Source organism: Quercus robur, chromosome 5, assembly GCF_932294415.1.
Source record: "Quercus robur chromosome 5, dhQueRobu3.1, whole genome shotgun sequence".
Lineage (NCBI taxonomy): Eukaryota > Viridiplantae > Streptophyta > Magnoliopsida > Fagales > Fagaceae > Quercus > Quercus robur.
In genome coordinates, this window is record NC_065538.1 from 13430729 (window position 1) to 13452562 (window position 21834).

At 33.5% G+C, this 21834-nt stretch overlaps 1 protein-coding gene across 1 annotated transcript; it reads right to left on the reverse strand.

The window, feature by feature from the left end:
• Nucleotides 1–3903: 3903 nt before the first annotated feature.
• On the reverse strand, nucleotides 3904–5829 carry LOC126725207 (dof zinc finger protein DOF3.1-like). The gene is made up of 2 exons (XM_050429782.1): nucleotides 4373–5829; nucleotides 3904–4258 (listed from the first exon to the last, which is right to left on the reverse strand). The coding sequence occupies exons 1-2, from the start codon at nucleotides 5049–5051 to the stop codon at nucleotides 4200–4202; spliced, it is 738 nt and encodes a 245-aa protein (XP_050285739.1). The 5' UTR covers nucleotides 5052–5829; the 3' UTR covers nucleotides 3904–4199.
• Nucleotides 5830–21834: the final 16005 nt, after the last annotated feature.

Here is a 21834-nt window from a genome sequence, read left to right on the forward strand (position 1 = left end):
TAAACTAATGCCAAACGCACACTAAACTTACAATTTTTAAATTATTATTATTATACCGTATGAGGTTTTTTTAAAGGTTATTTTAATGTGATGAATCTTGCGATAAAAGATCTGATGTAGGGTGAATTGTAAAGTGATGTGTTTAAATAGTAAAGTAGTTTTTTAATGTTTAAAAATAGATTTTTTTTACAACAATTGATACTGATGCTCTTACCACCCATCAACGACTATCATTACCATATTTTGTGGGTCAATTACTTGTTATTAGAACCACACAATCAATTAACCCCAATGAATGAGTACTATCAAATTATCATTGACAAGAGCCTTGTATTTAAATAGGCACTTCATGACATTTCTAATTTTCACAGTTCAAATTCTCCTTCTCTCTTATCTCGGATATGGTGAATGAGTACTATCACTAGGAGGCCAAGGGGGAAAAAAGAGAGAGACTAAAAGTAGTGATGAGTTATTTTTTTTATTTTTTTATTTTTTTTGGAGAAGTAAAGCAGTGATGAGTATGAGTGCGAAAAATGACAAAGGTTCAATGGCTAGAGTATTATGATGGTCCATGTCCATGTGTTCATAATAGCAGTTGAGAGCCACACCAGAGGCAACACTCAAACCTTTGATTTCTTTTCCCTACCTTCAACATAATACTGTCCCAGTAGCTAGTAATTATTATGAAAGTGAGTGAGACAGAGCATGGCTATGAATATTCAATAGGCAACATCATGTCCCTGAAATATTATTGAGATTGGGACTCTTAGGTCTAGTAAATAGCCATGTAGTTCATGCCAATGGGTCTCTACTTAACCCGAACAAAAAAAGTGTTGGAAGGTTAGCTGTAAGCAGTAAGCACTTCTTTTCTCTCTACATCTCTGTTTGTGTGTGTGTTTTTTCCTCATTCAACAGAAGGAAAAAGGAAATTATTTTAAATATTATAATTTGACTATAATTTGATTAGAAACTACTAAATGAATTGAATTATCATAAGGATATGTAATGTTCTTCTCTTTTGATCACTAGTTTTCTTTCAACTTAAAAAAAAAAAAAAAAAAAAAAAAAAAAAAAAAACTAGCTTTTATTAAGCCTGCCTTTGTGGCCTGGGCTTTGTCACACCTTTCTAATTGTTATTGTTTATATATATATATATATATTCTTTTTCTTTTAAGGCCCTTCTTCTTTTATTTTATTTTATTTTTATTTTTATTTTTATTTATTCCATTAGCTCTGGGCGTTCCAAGTCAAAATTTATCTTCATCTTATCTATATTCTCGGATTGGCCCAACTAACTTGAAATTCCCGTGAACTTTGACCAAGATAGAGAGAATCATTTTTTTGTGTTATTTATTGTTTTTTTTTTTTGAGTGAATTTTGTGTTCTAATCAATAACTTTACAATCATGCCATCTAAACAATTTCGTGCAATTTCTAATTCTTTTTACAGATCTTTGTTCTTACAACAACTTGCCATGCTATGCATATTTTTTTAAAAACCATGTTTCTTCACCTACTAGAAACATAGATAATCACGTCTTTTCATAGAGAGTTTAGCTCTCATCTGGAATTTCCAATCAATATTCACTACGAGACAATACATAGGTAAAGATATATAAAAATCATAGCAAGAAAAAGTTGCGAGATGTTAAATCTTGACTGTTAATGAATGCCAACCAAACGCTTTGCAAAAAATTATTATTTATACCCATTCTCTAGTCTTATCCCCACCTCCAATTTTAGAAGTTACTTCAAATTTTGCTCCTAACTTTTTAAGAACACAAATAATGCACGAATAAGATCCAGAGTTTTTACTTTGAAGGGAAGACAAAGTTGCAGTTGACACTGCCATATATGTGTGTGTACTCGCTAGAGGCTAGAGCCCTCGATCCCAATTACTTTCGATTTCACAAATGGTACCTAAGAATTAACGATTACCCTATTGGTTTGAATAAAATGGAATAGAAGAAAGAAAAAGAAAAAGAAAACGTCAATAGATATAAATTTAGAGAATTTTTTGTGAAAGCGTTATAAAAATATTGTTAACATAACATTTCTCATAATTTAGCTATAGTCATTTTAAAAGTGCGATGGTAATAGATAGAGCAGGACAAGTAAAACCAGATCTTGGATCTCGGATTCCTTGTCCTTGCACCATACCTACCCTACCTCATAGGTCGGGTAGCAACCGGCCCCACCCCGTCCTACCCTATCCTAATAGTCGAGATGAAGATTTCCCTTTGTCCTTTTCCCATCCCTATCACCTCCTTTGTGTGGAGGACGAGTTAGAGAGAAATTGCCATCCTATTTGTACCAAAATTTGAGAAAGCTTCGTCAAAGCATAAGTTTTTGAATATCCCCTTAATGATGTTCCCAAGTCATAAATTTTCACTTCTATGACTAAGCAATCACGTGGACAACATAGAGCATGTGTAGGGTCACCATGATCAATGCACAAAGCTTAAGTTCCACTCTTTCTTTTGCTTGATAATTGATATAGGCCACATTCAATGGGGTACAACCGTACAAGGAAGCAAAGTCATACTCCTCTTCCATTTTAGTTGGCATACAAATAGCATATACAGCAGCTCTATCCTTGGAAGTTGGAATGATGCACAGCCAAACTTCATTTAAGAATTTTCCATTTCCTGCCCAACATTGAGGCCCAGCAAGTATATAGTTTTACACAAAATGGCTTTGATCCTTATATAATTTGTTCAAGTTCATCAACCACCGTTTATTTCTTGAGGGTTGTTTTCAATCATTGATTTCCCAGGGTGGGTCCAAATCAATATTACAACATTTTTTTTGGGGAGAAAAACAACAATAATTTCTTTATGGGCTTTACTTCTCTCCATTTTGCCGAATTGACTAAACACCTCTAGCATGTGGTTGTTTCTAGATTAAATGGGGCACCACAAGGTGGTCCATTTAAGCACATCATGGGGGTGTGGCCCATGTGAGAGAGAGAGCAATTGGTGATTCAACTTATTTGGTAGAAAATGATCACATCAATTAAAAAGAAAATAATTGATTCCCACAACCTACCAACTCAATTTGAATTCATCAAACCTTACCAAATTTAAATTTTCAACTGTTTGTAGGGTATTAATTAGGTATAAGAAGCATCACTAGGTTTGAATTTCCAGAGCAAAGGCTGTTTCATTGCATGACTTGGCAAAAACTTGAACTACACTCGAATTTGTTGTCATTTGTACCCAGCCAATTATTCCAATACCTAGTGGAGAGTCTTGGTTTGTGGCCCAAAGGTGGTGATACTTGGAATGAACATAATTCCATATCCCTAATTATTCTACTTAAAAAATAAAAAAACCCACGAGAAGGATATTAAAACAGTTCAATATGTATAATGCCTTTTTTTAATTATTTATACTCCACCAGCATAAAAATTAAAATTAAACTCAGCTAAAAACAGAGATAACAAAATATATCTCACTTTGGAGGACTAGTCTCTACTAGAGAGTCTCTAGAAGGTAGCTCATACATGATACAACTAATTTAAAATTGATTTGATTTGATTTTTTTTTTTTTTTGGTTGACAAAAATGATAGAACATTGATTTGTTGTTCATTGTTTAATCACAAATATATACATTCTTTTCTGGTAGTGGAAAATATTAATGGTCAACAAAAAATAAAAAATATAAGCAAGTTTTGTAGAATTAGACCAAAGAAGAAACTTGAAAATAAAATATGGTATCTAAGTGGAAGGGAAGTTGAACTTTGTCTGGCCCTTGAAGGAAAGTACAAACAACACAATACTATAGACTTTTGGATTTTCCCCCATATCTTTCCTCCACTCCTCAAATTATTTTATTTTTAGAAAGGGAAAATGTCAAATGTCAAATCCATCACATACAAGAATGCTAACCATACACAAATACTTACAAAACTATACAATATGCATAGATCTGGTAACACTTCTTGCATTAGCATAATATGATGTTGTTGATGATGATAAAATATCAAATACTAATGCCTTATCTCTCCAGAGTCCAGACCACCCAAACAAATAATAATACCATATGGGATATCAACTTTTTTCCTCCTTTCCAATTACCATATAAAACACATACAAACAAACAGTCACCCACACAAAAACAACAAAATAAAAAAAAGAACCATTTACCTTTAGAATGGCTAGTGTTTTGGCCTTGTGGTTTGTCACCCTCTATAGCATTTAGGACATGCAAAACTTTGAGTTATTCATGCTCTCTTCAGTCTTCACCAACATAGTTTCTAAAGTATAGAAATTATCAGTGTTTTTATCATGAGCACAATTAGAAAAATAGATTAAACAAAACAAACTCTCTAAACTCTCTCTCACTCTCTCTCTCTACTGAAAATTTGAACCTGGTGTGTAAATAGCAAGATCAGGCCATCCATTGGCACCATTCCAACAGCTTGAATCACCATTTTGCAAACCCAAAAAACTCTCTGAATTGCCATTGTTACTCTGCATCTCCATTTCCGGGTTTCGACCCGAACCCGCATCCAACACATTACCCGAATCCAAATTCTCTGCAAATTCACCCATTTGAACCATTTTCAAACCCGACCCATTTGGATTCATGCCCTCCAGAAGGCTTCCAAACTGCCCATTTGATGCCAGAAGTGAACTAAAGCTGCCAGTGATGTCCAGCATCCGACGGTCCTGATCACCAAAAATCCGGGTCGGGTCATGTTCAGAACCCGGATTCTGCACCACAGAATTTGATACTGAAGAAGAAGACGAGGCTGGGGCTGATGCTGATGCTGATGCTGAAGAAGTAGAAGAAGAAGAACGTTTTGTGTTTGATGATGCTCTCTTTGTGTTCTTGCGGCTCCCACCACCAACTGGGATGTTTCTTAGAGCACCACCTTTGGTCCAATACCTCCTACAGTTCTTGCAAAAATGGCGTGGCTGTGAAAGGTTGTAGTTGTTGTAGTAGCAGAACTTGGTGTTTGTGGACTCACACCTTGGGCACTTGAGCTGTTCTTGCTCTGGGAACTGGGGTTTCATAGGTTGGAATGTTGATGCTGGGTCTTGCATTTTCACTTTTTGAGTCTCTCACAACCTTTTACTACTTTTTTTAATGTATAAAAAAGAGACCAACTTTGAGGACCAAGTATTGGGTTTGTTGAGGATTTGGTTGAGTTGGGGAGTGGAAATATGGATTTTTGACTAGTTTTGAAAGTACAGTAGAATGAAAACAAGAGACTGATTGAGACCCAAGTTAGGACCTTTATGTGGAATTGGTGAATTGTGGTTTTGAGACTCGAACTGAATTTGTTTTTTATTTTATTTAGAGGGTCGGATAAGCTTTTGGCCTTTGAAGCTGTGAAGTGGCAAAAGGGCTAAGTAAAGCATAGGAAAGATGACAAAAAGGTGGGATATTTTTTCAGACTCAGATGTGGGTTTTCATGGAAGAGAGAAAAAAACACACGCACACACACACGACCACAAGTCTGGATGGCCAAAAACAGACACAAAAGTTTGTAGCTGCAAAAGGAGTAAAGTTGTTAGTTCTTGGAGGAAAAGTGTAAATAAACCATGAGCCAAAGTACAAGGTTTGAGTTCTTTTTTTTTTTTTTTTTTTTGACTTTGAGAGAGCCTGTGTATTTGTGCAGAGGAGCCTAAAAGAGAACTCAAATCTTTAGTGGATTTGGTGTATGTATGAAAGGGAGATGAGGAATTCAATTGTGAAAGATCTAGTAGAAGAAGGAAAAAGACATTTTGGAGCCTGAAAAATCTTGATGGATATCAACTATCTATCTGTGTGTCCGCGTGAGAGTGACGACCAGGCTTCATATAGAAAAGAGATCACACTTCTCTCTCTCTCTCTCTCACACCCAAGTGGATTTTGGGATTGGCTAAAGCTTCTTCTAGAAAGTCCCACTAGTTCCACTAAAACTTTTATTTAACCAAAAAGTAATTCTCTTTTCAATTAAGTTAATCAAGGGAACACTAGAGAGAAGTCTTTATTAGCCTAGCTTTTGTTTTATGTTGTCAATGAGAATGACCAAATATTTTAATGGGTGACAAAGAGAACAATTGTCAACTAGCATGATGAGATGTTGTCATTAACCTTAAACATATGATTAATTTAACAAATGAATATGATTAAGCATCTACAATTTGCCTTTTGGAATTCTTTATTAATTATGATATAATAAAGAATTACTAAGAGTAACTATAAAACAACAAGACATGACTAGCTTCATGGGGAAGCTACAAGAGTGCACATTAAGCAAGTATAAAGTTGACATTCTCAAAGTATATCATATGTTCACAATGTGGACGATTTTATTCGTTTGGATATTATTCAAACCTGAAAGGCACATCTATCTTGTTCATTACAAGGGATTGTGGGGTTGTTCAGAAATACTTCTCATAATTTTTTTTTTACAAAATACACAGTTAATTTAAGAACAAAAGTCTTTAAATTTTGACAAAATTCCCAATCAATTATTCTTTTACCTTCAGTTACTTGAGTTGGTTAGAAAGTTTAATCAGGTGCAGTGTATGTTCCTTCTCCAAAAAAAGAAGAAGGTGTCGGGTATGTGATGCATTTTAAATTAAAATTTAATTAATTTTTTTTATATTATTTAAATATTTTTTTGTCACTACTCAATAGTGAGTAGTGAGTTGGTTTTGTGCCTAAGTAATCTTAAAATACAAACTAAAAAAATGTGGCAAAAAGGTTAGGTAAAAAATTTAAAAATTTATTATTATATACCATTACCTGGTTCTTAAATTATAAATTTATAATAGTTGTAGTTAGTCTGTTAATATCTCAAATAATAACAATACTATTTTAAGTCACACCACGTTTATTCTGCGGATGAAATAAAGTAATATATTTATCACTAATAACGTATTTGGTAATTTTGATTTAGGATGTGGCCCTCTCTGTTTTGTTACTGTAATCAAGGTTGAGGCTTGCGGCTCTCCTTTGTAATCCCTTTTGTTTATAAATCCTTTCAGTTCATCCCACCAAAAAAAAAAAAAAAAACCACTTGGTATGATCTTGGCTCACATAATACTTGGCAGGGGTCGAGATATTTGAATAGCAATACTTCAACGAATGTATCATTTCCATAATGAGTCCTATCAAAATTCCCGATAGTACACATGATACTACCTATTACTATCGTATAGTAAGTGTGACGATTAGTTCACACTAGAGATGCAAAATATGGTAAAAGCCTTGCGGACTGAGCCAAAGCTTAATTCCCGATGATTAAAACTTCTATCTAATATTGCCTTATTAAGCCATGAGTGTCTTACCAAGCCAAGCCATATTCCTAAGCTGCTAAGCCGATAACAAAGCTTGCGTGCAAACAAAGCAAGTACCACCAACGAAAGCATCATTTCGTTTTCAGCAGCAAATCAAGACCGTTGAATTCTACTGTGGAAAATCAGGGCCGTCAAAGTCTTGAGTTGATGTGATCAGAATAGAAATTAGCTTTGAGTTGCCGTCATCACAGTGCCTGTGTCACCCGCAACACGTGGCAGAACCCCCCACGATGTGCTTTACTGGCATAGACTATTGAGTTTTTAAACACTAGTGTGTGTACTAGAGTGACAGCCTAAATTTTTTAGATAGGCTGAAAGTAACGTGTCATTTAGGAGATGTGGGTCCCGCAGATTGGTATGTCTTTCTTGGATTTTGGTGTCATTCATATGCATTTAGCAATTTTTGACTAACCACAGTGATTAGAGGGTCCCGCAGAATTGTAGGTCGAAGTGGACGGGTAAGATCTTGAGATGGGAACGAAGACTATTGATATAAGCAATTTTTGACTAACCACAGTGATTAGAGGGTCCCACAGAATTGTAGGTCGAAGTGGACGGGTAAGATCTTGAGATGGGAATGAAGACTATTGATATAAGTGTTGCAGGTGCCACTTGTACATTTGGTAATGTACTATTTTTAATAAATTTAAATACTATTTTTATAGGATACGTAAAAAGATGTAAATAAAAGTAACCTATTTTTTTCATTTTTCATAAAAAATTTTAAATAAATTCCGTTATTTTTTATTTATTTATTTAAGTACACTTTTATCCTTTAAGATTTAATTCTCATTTCGTTTTTATGATGATTTATGTTGGGTCTGTGGTCTAAGTCGAGAACGAGGATCTGTTCGAGAAGGAGAAGTCTTCGTTAAAGGAGATTGCGCAGACAAATAAAATGTGGGGTTTGGTCATAATAGCTTTGGAGAGTGTGCCAAGGATGAAAACCTCCTCAACCGGACTTGGCCGAGGTCTTGGAAGATGGTTTGACAGCAAGGATGACAACCCCTGAAATTCAGTTGGAGCGGACAAGCATGGTAGAGATATAAGATAAGGATGAGCCTAAAATATCTGGGGAGAAAGCTACTACCTCCGTATTAAATGCACTGCAGCTAATTCCCTGGCCGCATTAATGTAGAAGTGATACTTGAACAATGTATTTTAGCCTTACAGCTACTATATGAGGACTTATGAGAAGTGTAGATGGGACAAGTATCAGCCCTAATCATCTACCCTAATCATCTAGCATACAGATGGAAGGTGGAGATGGGGGGATGGAAAGACTTACAGCTATTACATGAGGACTTATGGGAAGTGCGGATGGGACAAGTATCAACCCTAATCATCTAGCATACAGATGGAAGGTGGAGATGAAAAGGAGTGAGAGTATAAAAGAGGGAGGAGGAAACAAGATGGGGGGATGGAAAGACTGAAAAAAGAAATACTGTAGCAATCCACAATTAAACTTGTAACGTTATCTAAGAGTATTATATAAGAACCATTGTCCTCAAATTTCGCCGAGGACGTTCTTTCTTCATTTTACAGTTGTCCATTTTTATCTTTTTGTCATTAAGCCTATCTAGCTCGTTGTTTGACCAACTAAAGCCCAGTTTTCCAACCCATTTCTCTACAAATTCATTGTTTTGGATTTCTTGGGCCTAAGTCCATCCACGTGTTGGGCTAGGAACTCTAATCGGGTCCTTACAATTTACATTTTAAAATTTTTATTTTTATTTTTATTTTTAATTTGATTTCATATTGGCGATGAAATCGATTTTCATTAGTAATTTGACATTAAGGTTGTGTTTGACATTAGTTGAAAAAACTAGTTTGTTTTTACCATTTAACTTATTTTACTACTATTCATGAGTCTTATTGCACTTTTTGGTTCTATTTATAAGTTTTACTATATTATTTTAGTTAGTTTTTAGTTTTATCTAAAACACTTTCAGCAATTTTTTTTTTCAATTTAAACTAAATAAACTATTTCCAAACGGACTCTAAATATTCTTAATATTTAATATTTTATGAAAGTGCCAAATTTGGGGCTAATGTTTTTGGTGCACTGGATTCGTTGCGATAATTATACTTAACCTGATGATGACACTTGGCCTAAAATGAATACATAGCACTATCACAATGGGTCCAGTGTATTAGAGCATTAAACTAAAACTAAGCCCTTCATTAAATACTACCTCAAAAATGACGTGGAATATAATTTTTGATAATAAGATTATTGATAGAAATGAATGATATGATTAATATGAAAATAAAATCAAACATTAAAGGTTAAAATAATAATAAGTTTACATGTTAGGTTCACGTTGAATCCAATACTTTTTCTTTTCTTTTCACTTTTCATAATCTTTCGCACAAAATAGATATAGATAGTTATAAAAAAGGGCGTAAATTAGTTGAATTTCTATCATTGCTCCCCATGTTAAAAAATCTAGTCAGGATTATTTGATTTGATCATGAATGTGGGGTACCCAGCAAGAGACTGAGAGTGGCCCACATTTGTGTAACAATTCTCTTAAATTGTCAAAGCATATCCGTCAATATAAGCAGGATTTTACAGATGGTTCAAAATTCAAGATAGCCACCGTCCTCGTGGGCAAATTTCAAGCACGAGGTCGGTCCACCTTACTGTTCTATAGATTTGATTGGCAAAACAGAACACGTGGACGGCTACACTTTTAACTTTGCTTTATGTGTTGCACAACAATTTACGCCCAACATTTTTGCAAATCAATACCATTCCTTCCCATATTATTATTTTCTACATTTAATAAATTATTGTGCCATGACTTATCAGCTATTAATATACCATATATTATATATTATTACTCATTTTATCTTAATCTATAATACCCTCCTTTTGTGGCTCTCGAATTTCAGGACTTGTTGGTTGACACACCGGTAAAAAGATTATTATAGGATTTATGGTGCATTTTGAAGTAGCTTTTTATTAAAAATTTATTTTTTCATATATTGAAATTTGATTGAAATATAATTTTTTATTAAAAAAAGAGGTTTTAGATAAAAAGAGACGCTAGTGATATTACAAGTTATCTTATAAATTGGCTAAGCACTATAAAATATTTGGAGTCTAGGAGAAAAATGTTTGCGGAATTAGGAGTATATTATAATTATCTCTAAAAAAATAAATTGACGTATCGTTAATCACAAAAAAGTAATTCAACCATTTCTTATTTGTGTTGTTGAAGTGGCTTTAATTATATTTCTACCATGCCAATTTGTAAGTTTTTTTTAGTAAAATACGTAATATTTTTAGTCTTTTTCGTTAAAAAAGTGTTGAGAGTCATTTGTGAGAATCCAAGTAGAAAGAAGAAAAGCCCAACGACAAGAGCAGCAATGAATTGGCAAGCAGATGACAAAACCATTAGGTCAAAACGGCAGGAATAATGGATCACAGGCCCATGAAATAAACAAATGGGCCTTGAAGAGGCAAGCAGGCTTAAAGAAACCCGGAAAGAGAGAAATAGCATACCCATGGGCAGTATATGATGTAGAAAAGTGAGAAAGGGCCGCTGCAGATCCAAAGTAATGCAAACAAAAAAAGTAAGAGGTTAATGACAGGCCCATGAACCCTAAGGATGAGAATAAGGTAATTGGGCCAAGGAAGCCCAATGAAGTTAGTAAAAGTTCATGGGAATGCAGAGTTAGTAAAAGGGTCAAGGAAGTCCAAAGAAAGCAGGTGGGCTAAGGATGCCCAAGAGAAAGACAAAAGGGACACAGGAGCCCATAAGTAGGACCAATGGCCATACCAAGCCACTGGGGGAAAGAGTAAACGGTTGGCCTAAAGAGGCCCAGCAGGATTGAGTCATTACAGCAGGAATAACAGAATAATATGGCAGGAAACGAGGATAATCAAGAAGTGGGTCAAAGAAATATAAGGCCCATTATCAAATAAGGCCTAGCTCCTGAGAGGAGCGGAAAATCGAAAAGTAGCCCACATAAAAGGTCAAAGAAATCGGACGACAGGCTATGCAGGCAAGCCTCTAGACCACGGCAGACGAATGAGCAGTAGACAAATTTTGAACACATATGGAAGGAAGGCACGCACAAGACCCAAACACCACCAGCTTGTACCCAACCAATACAGGGCATGGTGAGGTCAGGGGTCAGAGATTCAGAGGGCATGGTTTGGTGGTGAAGAGAGGAGAAAAATCTATTTTTAAGGTTCCAGCTTAGGTTCTTTCGGGGAAGTGTCCTGCTGGGATGACTTACTACCCAAAAGAAGCAAGCTGAGTTGGAACCACTAGGTGCATGCCATGAGGGATAGGGAGAGAGAAAGAACCCAGATTATAGCAGGAAAGGGTGCCACGACTGACAAACAAACAAAATACCCTTCTTTGTTTGGTGATGAGGGGGTGGCACACAGAAGAACCAGTGGTGGTCGGTCAGTACACCCGGATCAGATAAAGGAGGTTAAGGGCTAAAATAGTAAAATCCGGTCATGGCAAGCACTATAAAAAGAGAACATTGCTATGAACAAAAAATAGAGTAAAACCGGAAATCATAACTAAGAAATAGGAATTCAAAAATAGAGACCAGAAAATAGAAAAGAAACGAGTCAGAGGGAAAGAAGGAAAACAACCAGAAAGAAAATAAAGTGAGAATTAGAATGGCAGGCATGCACCGGTAGATTAATTCCCTTTCTCCCTCACGAAATCCTGCTCTTTGTTAAAACCAAAAGGGACCTTTGTGCATCAACCATTCAGGTCCGTTTCCCTTAGGGCAGTTAATCTCCACGGTTGAATTTTTCCTGAGAGATTAATTGCGTTAAGAAGGAACGTTATTTCTTTTCTGGTTTTGCTCCTACGGACCAGATTTTAGTCGACTTCTTCATCTTCTGATTAACCCATACATATTACTATTTGCTCCCTTCTGTTCTGTTCTTTTCTTTTTGTAAAAGTGATTATTATTACTGTGATTGTGTTTGGGGATTATTTGGTCATTTCCTACTAAGTAGCTAGATATTTCATTTTTTTATTATTATGTCTGTCTGCCACGACTTGTCTGAAACAGTTTTGCCTGCCGCAAGCATGTTCCTGGCAAACCAGGCTTAGTTTGCGCACAAACCGAACCAAATTAAGTTGCAGCTGGACCGGTCCCAATTCCCTTATCTAGAAAACTTGGACCTAGTGTAGCACGAAGCAGCTCAACACTACTAGCACAACCCACCACTTTACAAAAAGTATACATGAGCAAATAATTTCTAAAGTCAAGAAAAAATGGTTGTCAAAGTAGTAATATTTTTTAATTTTAATTTTTTAGATATATAGATAATAGAGAAGGGAGGAAAGTAAAATTTAAACTATAAACATGACACACCATAAAAACGCATATGTTTATGTCTCATTGATAACAAAATGTTAAACACATTATATATATATATATATATATATTTTTTTTTTTTTTTTGAGAAAGAAACATGTAATATTTTATTTGTTATATATGTATATGATTAATTATCATTTGATACATTTCTTGAGGATACTAATAACATCCATTATATTAGATATAGTGTAGAAAATGCTGTAGAGATAGATTGTGTATAGCTCATGTTACGTTTATAATATTTTTACAAAAAAATTTATATAAGTGGTTGTTACCAGTTTTAGTCTAGGTCTAATACTAATGTTACTTTTTTATACATCAGTAACAACTGTCTATCTATCTAAAATTTTTGATAAAATTATTGTGAATGTAGCGTTATACCTTTGCTTGCATATCCAAAATAGTCTTCTATTGCGCGTGTGTGTATGTATATCAACTTAAATCTTGGATATGCACGCAAATCAGGGGGCTAAAAAGAGAAAGTAATTAGTGTGGGAGTGCTTGGAAGAGCAAGAGAATGCATGATGGGGAGGTCGGTTTCATGTGACAAATGGTGGGGGTCAAGTGGGCCTCACACTCACTGCCATGCCAAGTTAATGGTGGAAGTTGTGGGAGTATAGTACTACTAATAGGAAATGTTTTGTCATTCAGCCAAAAAAAAAAAAAAAAAAAAGGAAATGTTTTGTCTGTGTCCTTATTGACTATTGTGCGTGCAACACGGCTCAAATAGGGTGCCCCTAACCTCTACATGAGACACTAATCTATTGACTGCCAATTTGCCTCTTTGTTTTGAGTGTCAGCATGGTTTCTTCAGAAATTTAACAATCAGGAGGTGCTTGAGTCCAAAACGTACACGTACGAAAGAATAGTAGAATTCTATGCAATTAATATCTTGTCATCACATGCATTCAACATTTGCAACTATTGTGTCATTGTGTGTGTGTGTGAGTCATATACAATTATATACATATGGAATCATGGATTCAGATCTTGTAACTATTGCATGTACGAGATAGTAGGGAGCAAAAGTTAAAGATTTGCCTTTGATTTATCAAAAGTTAAAAGGTTGATTTAAAAAAAAGTTTTTGTTCCTATTAAAAAAATTAACTTTATAATTTTTTTTTCTCTCAACAGTCTATAAAGTATTGTATTCCGTGCGATAATCTAGCTATTATACAAGATTCAAATCCAATACATATATTCAATATACGTTTATTATAAGCTTGATATAGGACATGTGCACTATCATGTAATAAGTGTAGAACGCCATTTAAATTTGGAATTATGGCTAGCTTGGGTTAAGTGCTCTTATGCATAGATTATTGAGATTTAGATATTTGTTCAATAATTGCCACGTATACATATTTCAATAAATTCAGTGCACCCAACTCTTGCCCTTTAAATCTTATTGTTATATCTCTTGAATTTACAGATGTTTTGAGTGAAAATGAGATAAGATTTTAGCTCACACATGGAACCCCAATGACCCCTTTTTGACCTAGTCTCTCTATGACACTTTTATCATTCAAGAGGGAAAAAAAAGGTAATATCATGCTACCTTTTATCAATGTGTTTAGTTTCACACTCAAATGTTCATATAATCATATTGACTTATCATTCTTCTTTGTTTCTAATAAAGGCATTCATGACCCTTCGAGCACATCACTATTCTTTTACTCATTTTGATTACAGGACCCAATTTTCAAACTGCTCTTAATTGGTAAAACATTTCAATTTGAGTACGTACATAGAAATTACAATACCTCCTTTTTTTACCGACGAGGAAAACTTGGGGGGATATTGGCCTTTTGCCCTTATTTTGCAAAAATAACAGTAATATGTTAATGTTTTAAAACTATTTAGATCTGTGTCCCTATTTTTGAAACTAAATGAGATAAGATTTTAGCTCACACATGGAACCCCAATGACCCCTTTTTGACCTAGTCTCTCTATGACACTTTTATCATTCAAGAGGGAAAAAAAAAGGTAATATCATGCTACCTTTTATCAATGTGTTTAGTTTCACACTCAAATGTTCATATAATCATATTGACTTATCATTCTTCTTTGTTTCTAATAAAGGCATTCATGACCCTTCGAGCACATCACTATTCTTTTACTCATTTTGATTACAGGACCCAATTTTCAAACTGCTCTTAATTGGTAAAACATTTCAATTTGAGTACGTACATAGAAATTACAATACCTCCTTTTTTTACCGACGAGGAAAACTTGGGGGGATATTGGCCTTTTGCCCTTATTTTGCAAAAATAACAGTAATATGTTAATGTTTTAAAACTATTTAGATTTGTGTTCCTATTTTTGAAACTTGATTTTAACAAAATCGAGTTCGATATCAAATTCGATATCCTCAAAATCGAGTTATATGTAAATTTTTAATTGAAACTCGACTTTAGCAAAGTCGAGTTTCACTTAATTTTTTTTTTTAAAATTAAGTGGCAAAATATGCATAGAACTCAATATTGTTAATGTTGAGTTCCACTTGTAACTCGATTTTTTTTTAAAAAAATCGAGTACTAAAACAAGAACACAAATCTAAATAGGTTCAAAATAAGGACATTGTGCTATATTTTTTACAAAATAAGGGCAAAAGCCCAATATCCCTAGAAAACTTGTACAAACTATATTAGGCTAAGAGAAATAGTGCACAATTGCAACCATGAAATGACTCATTTATATGAACTATTTTTTAAGGGGAAAAGGGTTTTGTGCTATCCCATTTATCTTCATCTTCTAATGTTGGTTTTGTAGCAAAAAGAATTTGATTGGTATACCTTACATCTGTCTAAGTAGACCATGACTTACCAAGACTACCTTGATTGAGGCTACATTTGTTTTAGCTTGAAATGCTCTTAGAATGAAAAGAGAAAACATTTTATTTTTTAATTAGTGTTTAGTAGCATTTCTAAATATATTTTTTCAATTTTTGGCATGGCGCATATAATATCTATTTTTCAAAAAAATATTCAATTATTTTGTGAGCGGAATCAATAAACTAATATTAACCTAAGAAATATATGGGCGGACAATTATATGTTATATATTGTACTATTAATATAAGATTTATATTGTTAATTAAAGAAATATGTACAATATTGTACACATTTGTTTAAAGACAATGTATATACATATAATATTTCTAAAACCAATTTGCTTTTATTAGTTTGATTCACAGACACATTCGTGACCTCTCAAAAAGTTGATATTAAGTTTGGATTGATTCTCCCGGAGGCACCGGTCATTTTGTATTTGAAATTCTGTAATGGCTTGTCTAACTAAGGGAATCAGAAAAAGGTAAGAGATTTTGATTCTTCCCTGGTATCATGCTTAAAATTGATGATGACCCAAGTGAATGTGATATATATACTATGAGAGGTGCTTATTCTTGTCCTTTTTCCGTGTATTCAACATCAAACATATTCTTAATTCTTATTGCAAATTTTATTCTCTACACTCTACAGTAATTAATTAATTATTATAACTAAGTCAATGCATTCACATTGATAACTCATTGCGATGCATTGGAGGAGATTCTATACACTGTTTCGCATTGGGGAGGGAATGAGGAATACACCGTAAAATTTGCACTATGAACTAGTTCGTGGACATCAACACACACTATTACCAAACTAGTTCCAAAGTTTTGAAATTGGTTATGAATCATCAACAGATTAGTTAGAGTCGGGCTTATATATATATTCTTATTACTTATTGTACTGGAATTGACTACAGCCTGAACTGAACCGAGTATAGAAATCCCAAGTGCTCCTCCATAAAACTTCTCAAGAACCTTTCTCTATCAAAACAAACGTCAGAAGATATATAGTCTCATCTGGCTTTCAATGAGAGTGTTCATGGACATCAACAGCGGCCGTGCAACAGGAAAGGAAGACAAAATTCTATTCCCAAATGCTCAATTTGCTTGGGGAAAAAGTGAAATTTCATCAAATTCTAGCTTCTTGTGCCATTCTGACTCATTTTTTAATTTTACAGAAAACAAAATTTTGCATGTTAGAAAAGATTGATGACTCAAATCGCATGTAAGACATTTTCATAATCACGACGACACTATGATGTCTATTCCTAAAGCATCCACTCAGACATGGTAACCTGAGATTGTAATGAATTCTCTCCTTTGTTGGCTCTCGAATTTTAGGACTTATTGGTTGACACGCCGGTAAAAAGGTAATATATTTGTTGGTGCAATAATAGAAGTAGCTTTTATACGGGGTTTGTTTAAGATCAGTTTATTTTGTTAAAACTGAAATTTTTTTACTGAAAGTACTGTAGATAAAAGTAAAAGTTAGTTGAAATAGTATAATGGAACCCATGAATAGTACCAAAAAGTACAATGAGATCCATAAATAGTAACAAAAATAAGTTAAATAGTAAAATAAATTGACAAAATTAATCATGCCAAATGGACACTATCTCTGGAAAAAAAAAAAAAAAAAAGCTTTTCATTGAAAATTTATTGGTTTATTTATTGAAGTTGAAGAAAATATAATTGTGTTTAAAATACGAGATCTTAAGATATACAAACTGCCTTACAAACTTGACTTGATGTGATGTGTCAGTAATCACAAAAAATGTCATTTATATATTTATTATTTTTATTGTTGAAGTGGTATCAATTATATCATTTCTACTACCATTGGTAAGGTAATTTTTTTATAGTTAAATATGCAAAACTTTTAGCATTTTACCTTAAAAAGTATAAATGAGCGAATAAATTCAAAAATCACAAGACAAAATAGTTTTCAAACATACAATAATATTTTTATTTATTTGTTTTTGATTTTGATTTTAGATAAGTAGGTAGTGAAGAAAGGTTTGAACCACAAATATAACATGTAAGAAAGTATGTCATTACTACTAAACTATCACTTTAACATCATTATTTCATAATATTAATTTATGTAATTTTTTATTGATCACATTCATTAAATAAAAAAGTGCAAAATGCACATAGAAAATTAATAAGTTCTGTTTTATGCCTAAAATGTTGTAGAGATGGTTTTTTTTTTTTTTTTTTTTTCATATCTGCTCAGCCTTGTTTTTTGTGTGTGCATATGTCTATGTGTGCACGTGTGTGGCCATCCTAAAAACACTCATTCTCTCTCTCTCCATCCTCTACCTTTTTTTCTCGTCTTTCATACTCTAATCAACACCTATACCACCATATTAAAGATGACAAATAAATCTACCATGTCTTGCCTCTATTTGTCCTGCACCCATTTTCTGTCGATTATTTTAAGCTCGATCTTGGAGTAAGAAGATCCATAAAAATTAAAATGACCCCATGCCAATGAGATCCAAGTTTTCAGTGTATTATAAAGAATAGAAATGAGGTGTTGTGTAAGGTTTATGATTATGAACTTAGATCATCGATTTGCAAGCAAACTAGGGGGATTAAAAAACAAAAAGTTAGCTAGTGTGGGATTGCTTGGATAGAGCAAGAGAATGCAAGATGGGAGGTCGGGTTCATGCGGCAAATAATGGGGTCAAATGGGACTCACACTCATTGCCATGCATAAATAATAGTGTGCACTGGCAGTTCCAAAAATTCTTTTTTGGGGTGGTCAATAAATAACTTAGAGAAATTACTTACTGACAGACAACGGACAAGAGGTGCCGAAAATTATACAAAACCTAATAAAAAGGAAACCTCATATATGGACAAGAAAAAACGCATATAAAATTTTATAATTTCCTTTTATGAGTTTTCAAATTTGAAATCGTTGTATGATAGTTTCATTATCAATATTGTGAGCTACATCTTTTTCAATGTACAAAACCAAACAATCATTCATTCACTGATCTCTCATTCGATTGTAGTCTTTTTTATTTAACACTTCAACCAACTTATTGGTTATTGTAATTGTATTAAGAAGAACTTTTATTTTTTTATTTATTTTTTGTTTATACTCTATTAAGAATTCAACTCAACGATTCAATAAAAAAATACAATTATTTTATTCAACAATTTAACTCAACTTAGTGGACTATGTAATTGTATTAAGAAGAACTTTTGTTGTGTCTATAGCATTAGTTTATTAAGAATTCAACTCAACAATTCAATAAAAAATTTGGTCTTTCACTACTCACTATCCCGAACCCTAGTCCCCACTACCACTTGGCCCACTTCCTCACATAGTTTATTTATTATTTATTAAAATGCAAACTATAGTCTATGCACTTATATTTGTCTTTACCCTTCAGCATTTTACAACCCATAATTCATAACACTAAACACTGACATAAAAATGTCAAACACTTATAACACTATTACTATCATAAATAATGAATTCACACTAGTCTATCACAATCCAAAGAGTTAGACACTCAAAAAAGTTCGAGAGAGAGAGAGAGAGAGAGAGAGAGAGAGAGAGAGAGAGAGAGAGAGAGAGAGAGAGAGAGAGAGAGAGAGAGAGAGAGAGTTGCAATAGTTATTGGCAGATGAGATACTGAGAGGGACGAACAAAGCGATGAACGATCTAGACTACCGGACTTAGGGAAGGAAGGAGACGTTCTCTCTCTAAAACTCTTAGGTTTGCCTTTTTAAAAATAATTTGAGAAAACTCTTGTGTCACTTGCAGGGTTCGACATCAATATTCATTTAGCATTTATTGGGCAATGTAAATCGTTTTGATGATTGAGTATATAATAGCGAGATAATAATACTGGTGTTGGAAAAGGGCCCTCTGATGATAAAGTCAGTTCAAGGTGAAATGATTCACTTGCTTAAATCAGAGAACAAATATGGCTAAGAGTTGTGAGTATGAAATTGTGTACCTCTCTCTCTTTGGTTCGTGTGGGTTTTATAGCCCTTGTGTTCATTGTCTGGATGAGCATATGCATTTATGGGATATGGAGTTGTTGGCAATAATGGTTGGCTTTTATTGTCTGTCAATGGCTATTCGTCTGTCGGTGCTCGTACGTTACTCCTTAGCTGTCTTGTGCATTTAATGTCTTTTATTGTTTCGTCCATCATTGATGTCCGGCCGTTACGCCTTGCATTGAATAACATTTATTTCTTTTGTCGAGAGATGGACGATCTTGATAAATTAATACTCATCAAATACCATGGCCATCTATAGAAACTCTACCCCAAAACAAATTGTGGAGGCAGTAAGATGGTAATATATGTAAGTAAAAAAAAAAAAAATGTAAAAAAACATTTTTTTAGGGAATACTTATATAATTTAAACTCAATTAAAAAAAAGGGTAATAGACATATGTAAGTAACAATATTAGAAGAAATTAAAAAAATAAGGTAAAAAAAGAGATTTGAAGATGTAATGTATAGTACATTGTTGTCTTATCATTTGGCATATGTTACTGACTTCACAGTGATATATACAAACAATGAGGGTTAGTGATGGAGAAATTAATGAAAGAATTTGTTTGTGTACATCAATTCATGTGTTGAGAGAGAATGAACAAATACAAATAGGAAGAAAATGTAGTTTAAGAAGGTATTCATATGTTTAAAGAGTTTGAACAATACAAATATGAAGAAAATGCAGTTTATGATGCAAACATTAATCTAAATGGTAACCTAGAAGGAATATGTTGTTTCGGTTTACTTGGTTGCAACTTGGTTGCGACTTGGCAAGTCGCAAAGAGTTTGCAATAGCCATACCAGACAATCTTCATTCTTTATCTAGTTACCTTATGTTAATTGCAGGCTGGCAAGTCTCAGAATGCAGTTTTGACCAAACTTTGACTAGGCTTAAGTACATTCTACCAAAAATACATTTTCCTCATAAAAACACATAAAAAAAGAAAAAACTATTACAAGCAAATTTGGCATGGAATCAAGCCAAAAAAAAAAAAAAAAAGGACTTAACAAAATCCAACAACACATTTGAAATGAAACCGCATGGGTTTTGATATATTCAACTTTACTAGATACCCAAAAATGACTATTCTAGCACATGGCACAAAAAATACCATTATTTAAAAGAAAGATGCTCATATGTGAGAGGCATATGTGCCTAATTATTAGGAAGACAAACTCTAATTTGCTAATGAGACAATAGACTTTTCTTTGTACCACTGTGCAAGTTAGATTCAACTACTTTTGTATGTTTGTTCAAGTTCCTCCCTACCACATCAAATTTCTCTCTTCAACACCACCTTTATAGCTCTCTACCACTTTTGTTTGAGACAGGTGTAACAAACGTTCATGACAAAGAGAAAATTAGTCCAAAAACCTCCAATCATAGTTTATTAAGGTAGGAAACTAAAAAACAATTAAAGAGAATCACAAGAAATTCACCACAAATCCGTATAAGTGATTTTAGAAAGGGCATCATAATAGAACAACAATCATAAGCAATCATCATGTCAAGTTTTAACATGGTCTGCCTAATGTGAGCATTAGTGGCGAAGATTATAGCGTCAAGTTTGCAAATATGCAAGCAACAACCCAAATCAATAAAATTCGTTTTTTATTTGAGAATTTTTTATTTTAAAAGGCTAAATTTGGGATTATACATCACGATAAAAATGATCTTTATGCTTATTTATTGCAATTCTTATGTTGGTGTCTGTTTGTGAACCTTTCAAAATAGTCGATATGACACCCAGCTCAAAATCATCTCCTTCTATTTGCGAAATATTTCCTTGCCTTCTTAAGAAGAACGATTCATAATTTTGTAGATCATACTCGGTCATTTCTCTTTTATGGTCTTCCTTTACTCATAAGTTCATCAAATTATGCACCCGTTGGTTGCATATCATGTTCCTACACTTGGTGTTAGACATAATATATAGTATGCAAATTTCACATTGATGGAGATTGAATAATTCCTTTACCATATATCGATTAGTTTAATGAAAACTTAACCAATCCTCAACTGTAAGAAAATTGGTATACAACCAACCAACTACATCGGCATTAATTTTAACAACTAATCAACTGAAATTCTCTTCCATACAAACAACACCAAAATCAATATGTGACTCATATTTTACCTTATGAATCACAAGACTATGGTGGACATAGAGTAAGCCAAAAGAACTTTTGATATTGTTGACGAAGTCTGAAATCATTTGAAGTTTCTCCTTATTTAAAAGTCATAATAAGAAAAAGTTTTGGTACTCATTTATTTTTGTTTTTGAGTCACTTATTTCCTTGCTCAAT

Excerpts from the sequence above, each read along its gene's own strand:
- LOC126725207 (XM_050429782.1), bottom strand. The coding sequence starts at position 5,051 with ATGCAAGACCCAGCATCAACATTCCAACCTATGAAACCCCAGTTCCCA. Across the intron at positions 4,259-4,372 it reads TCTTGCTATTTACACACCAG|AAACTATGTTGGTGAAGACT; the intron begins GTTCAAATTTTC and ends TCTATACTTTAG.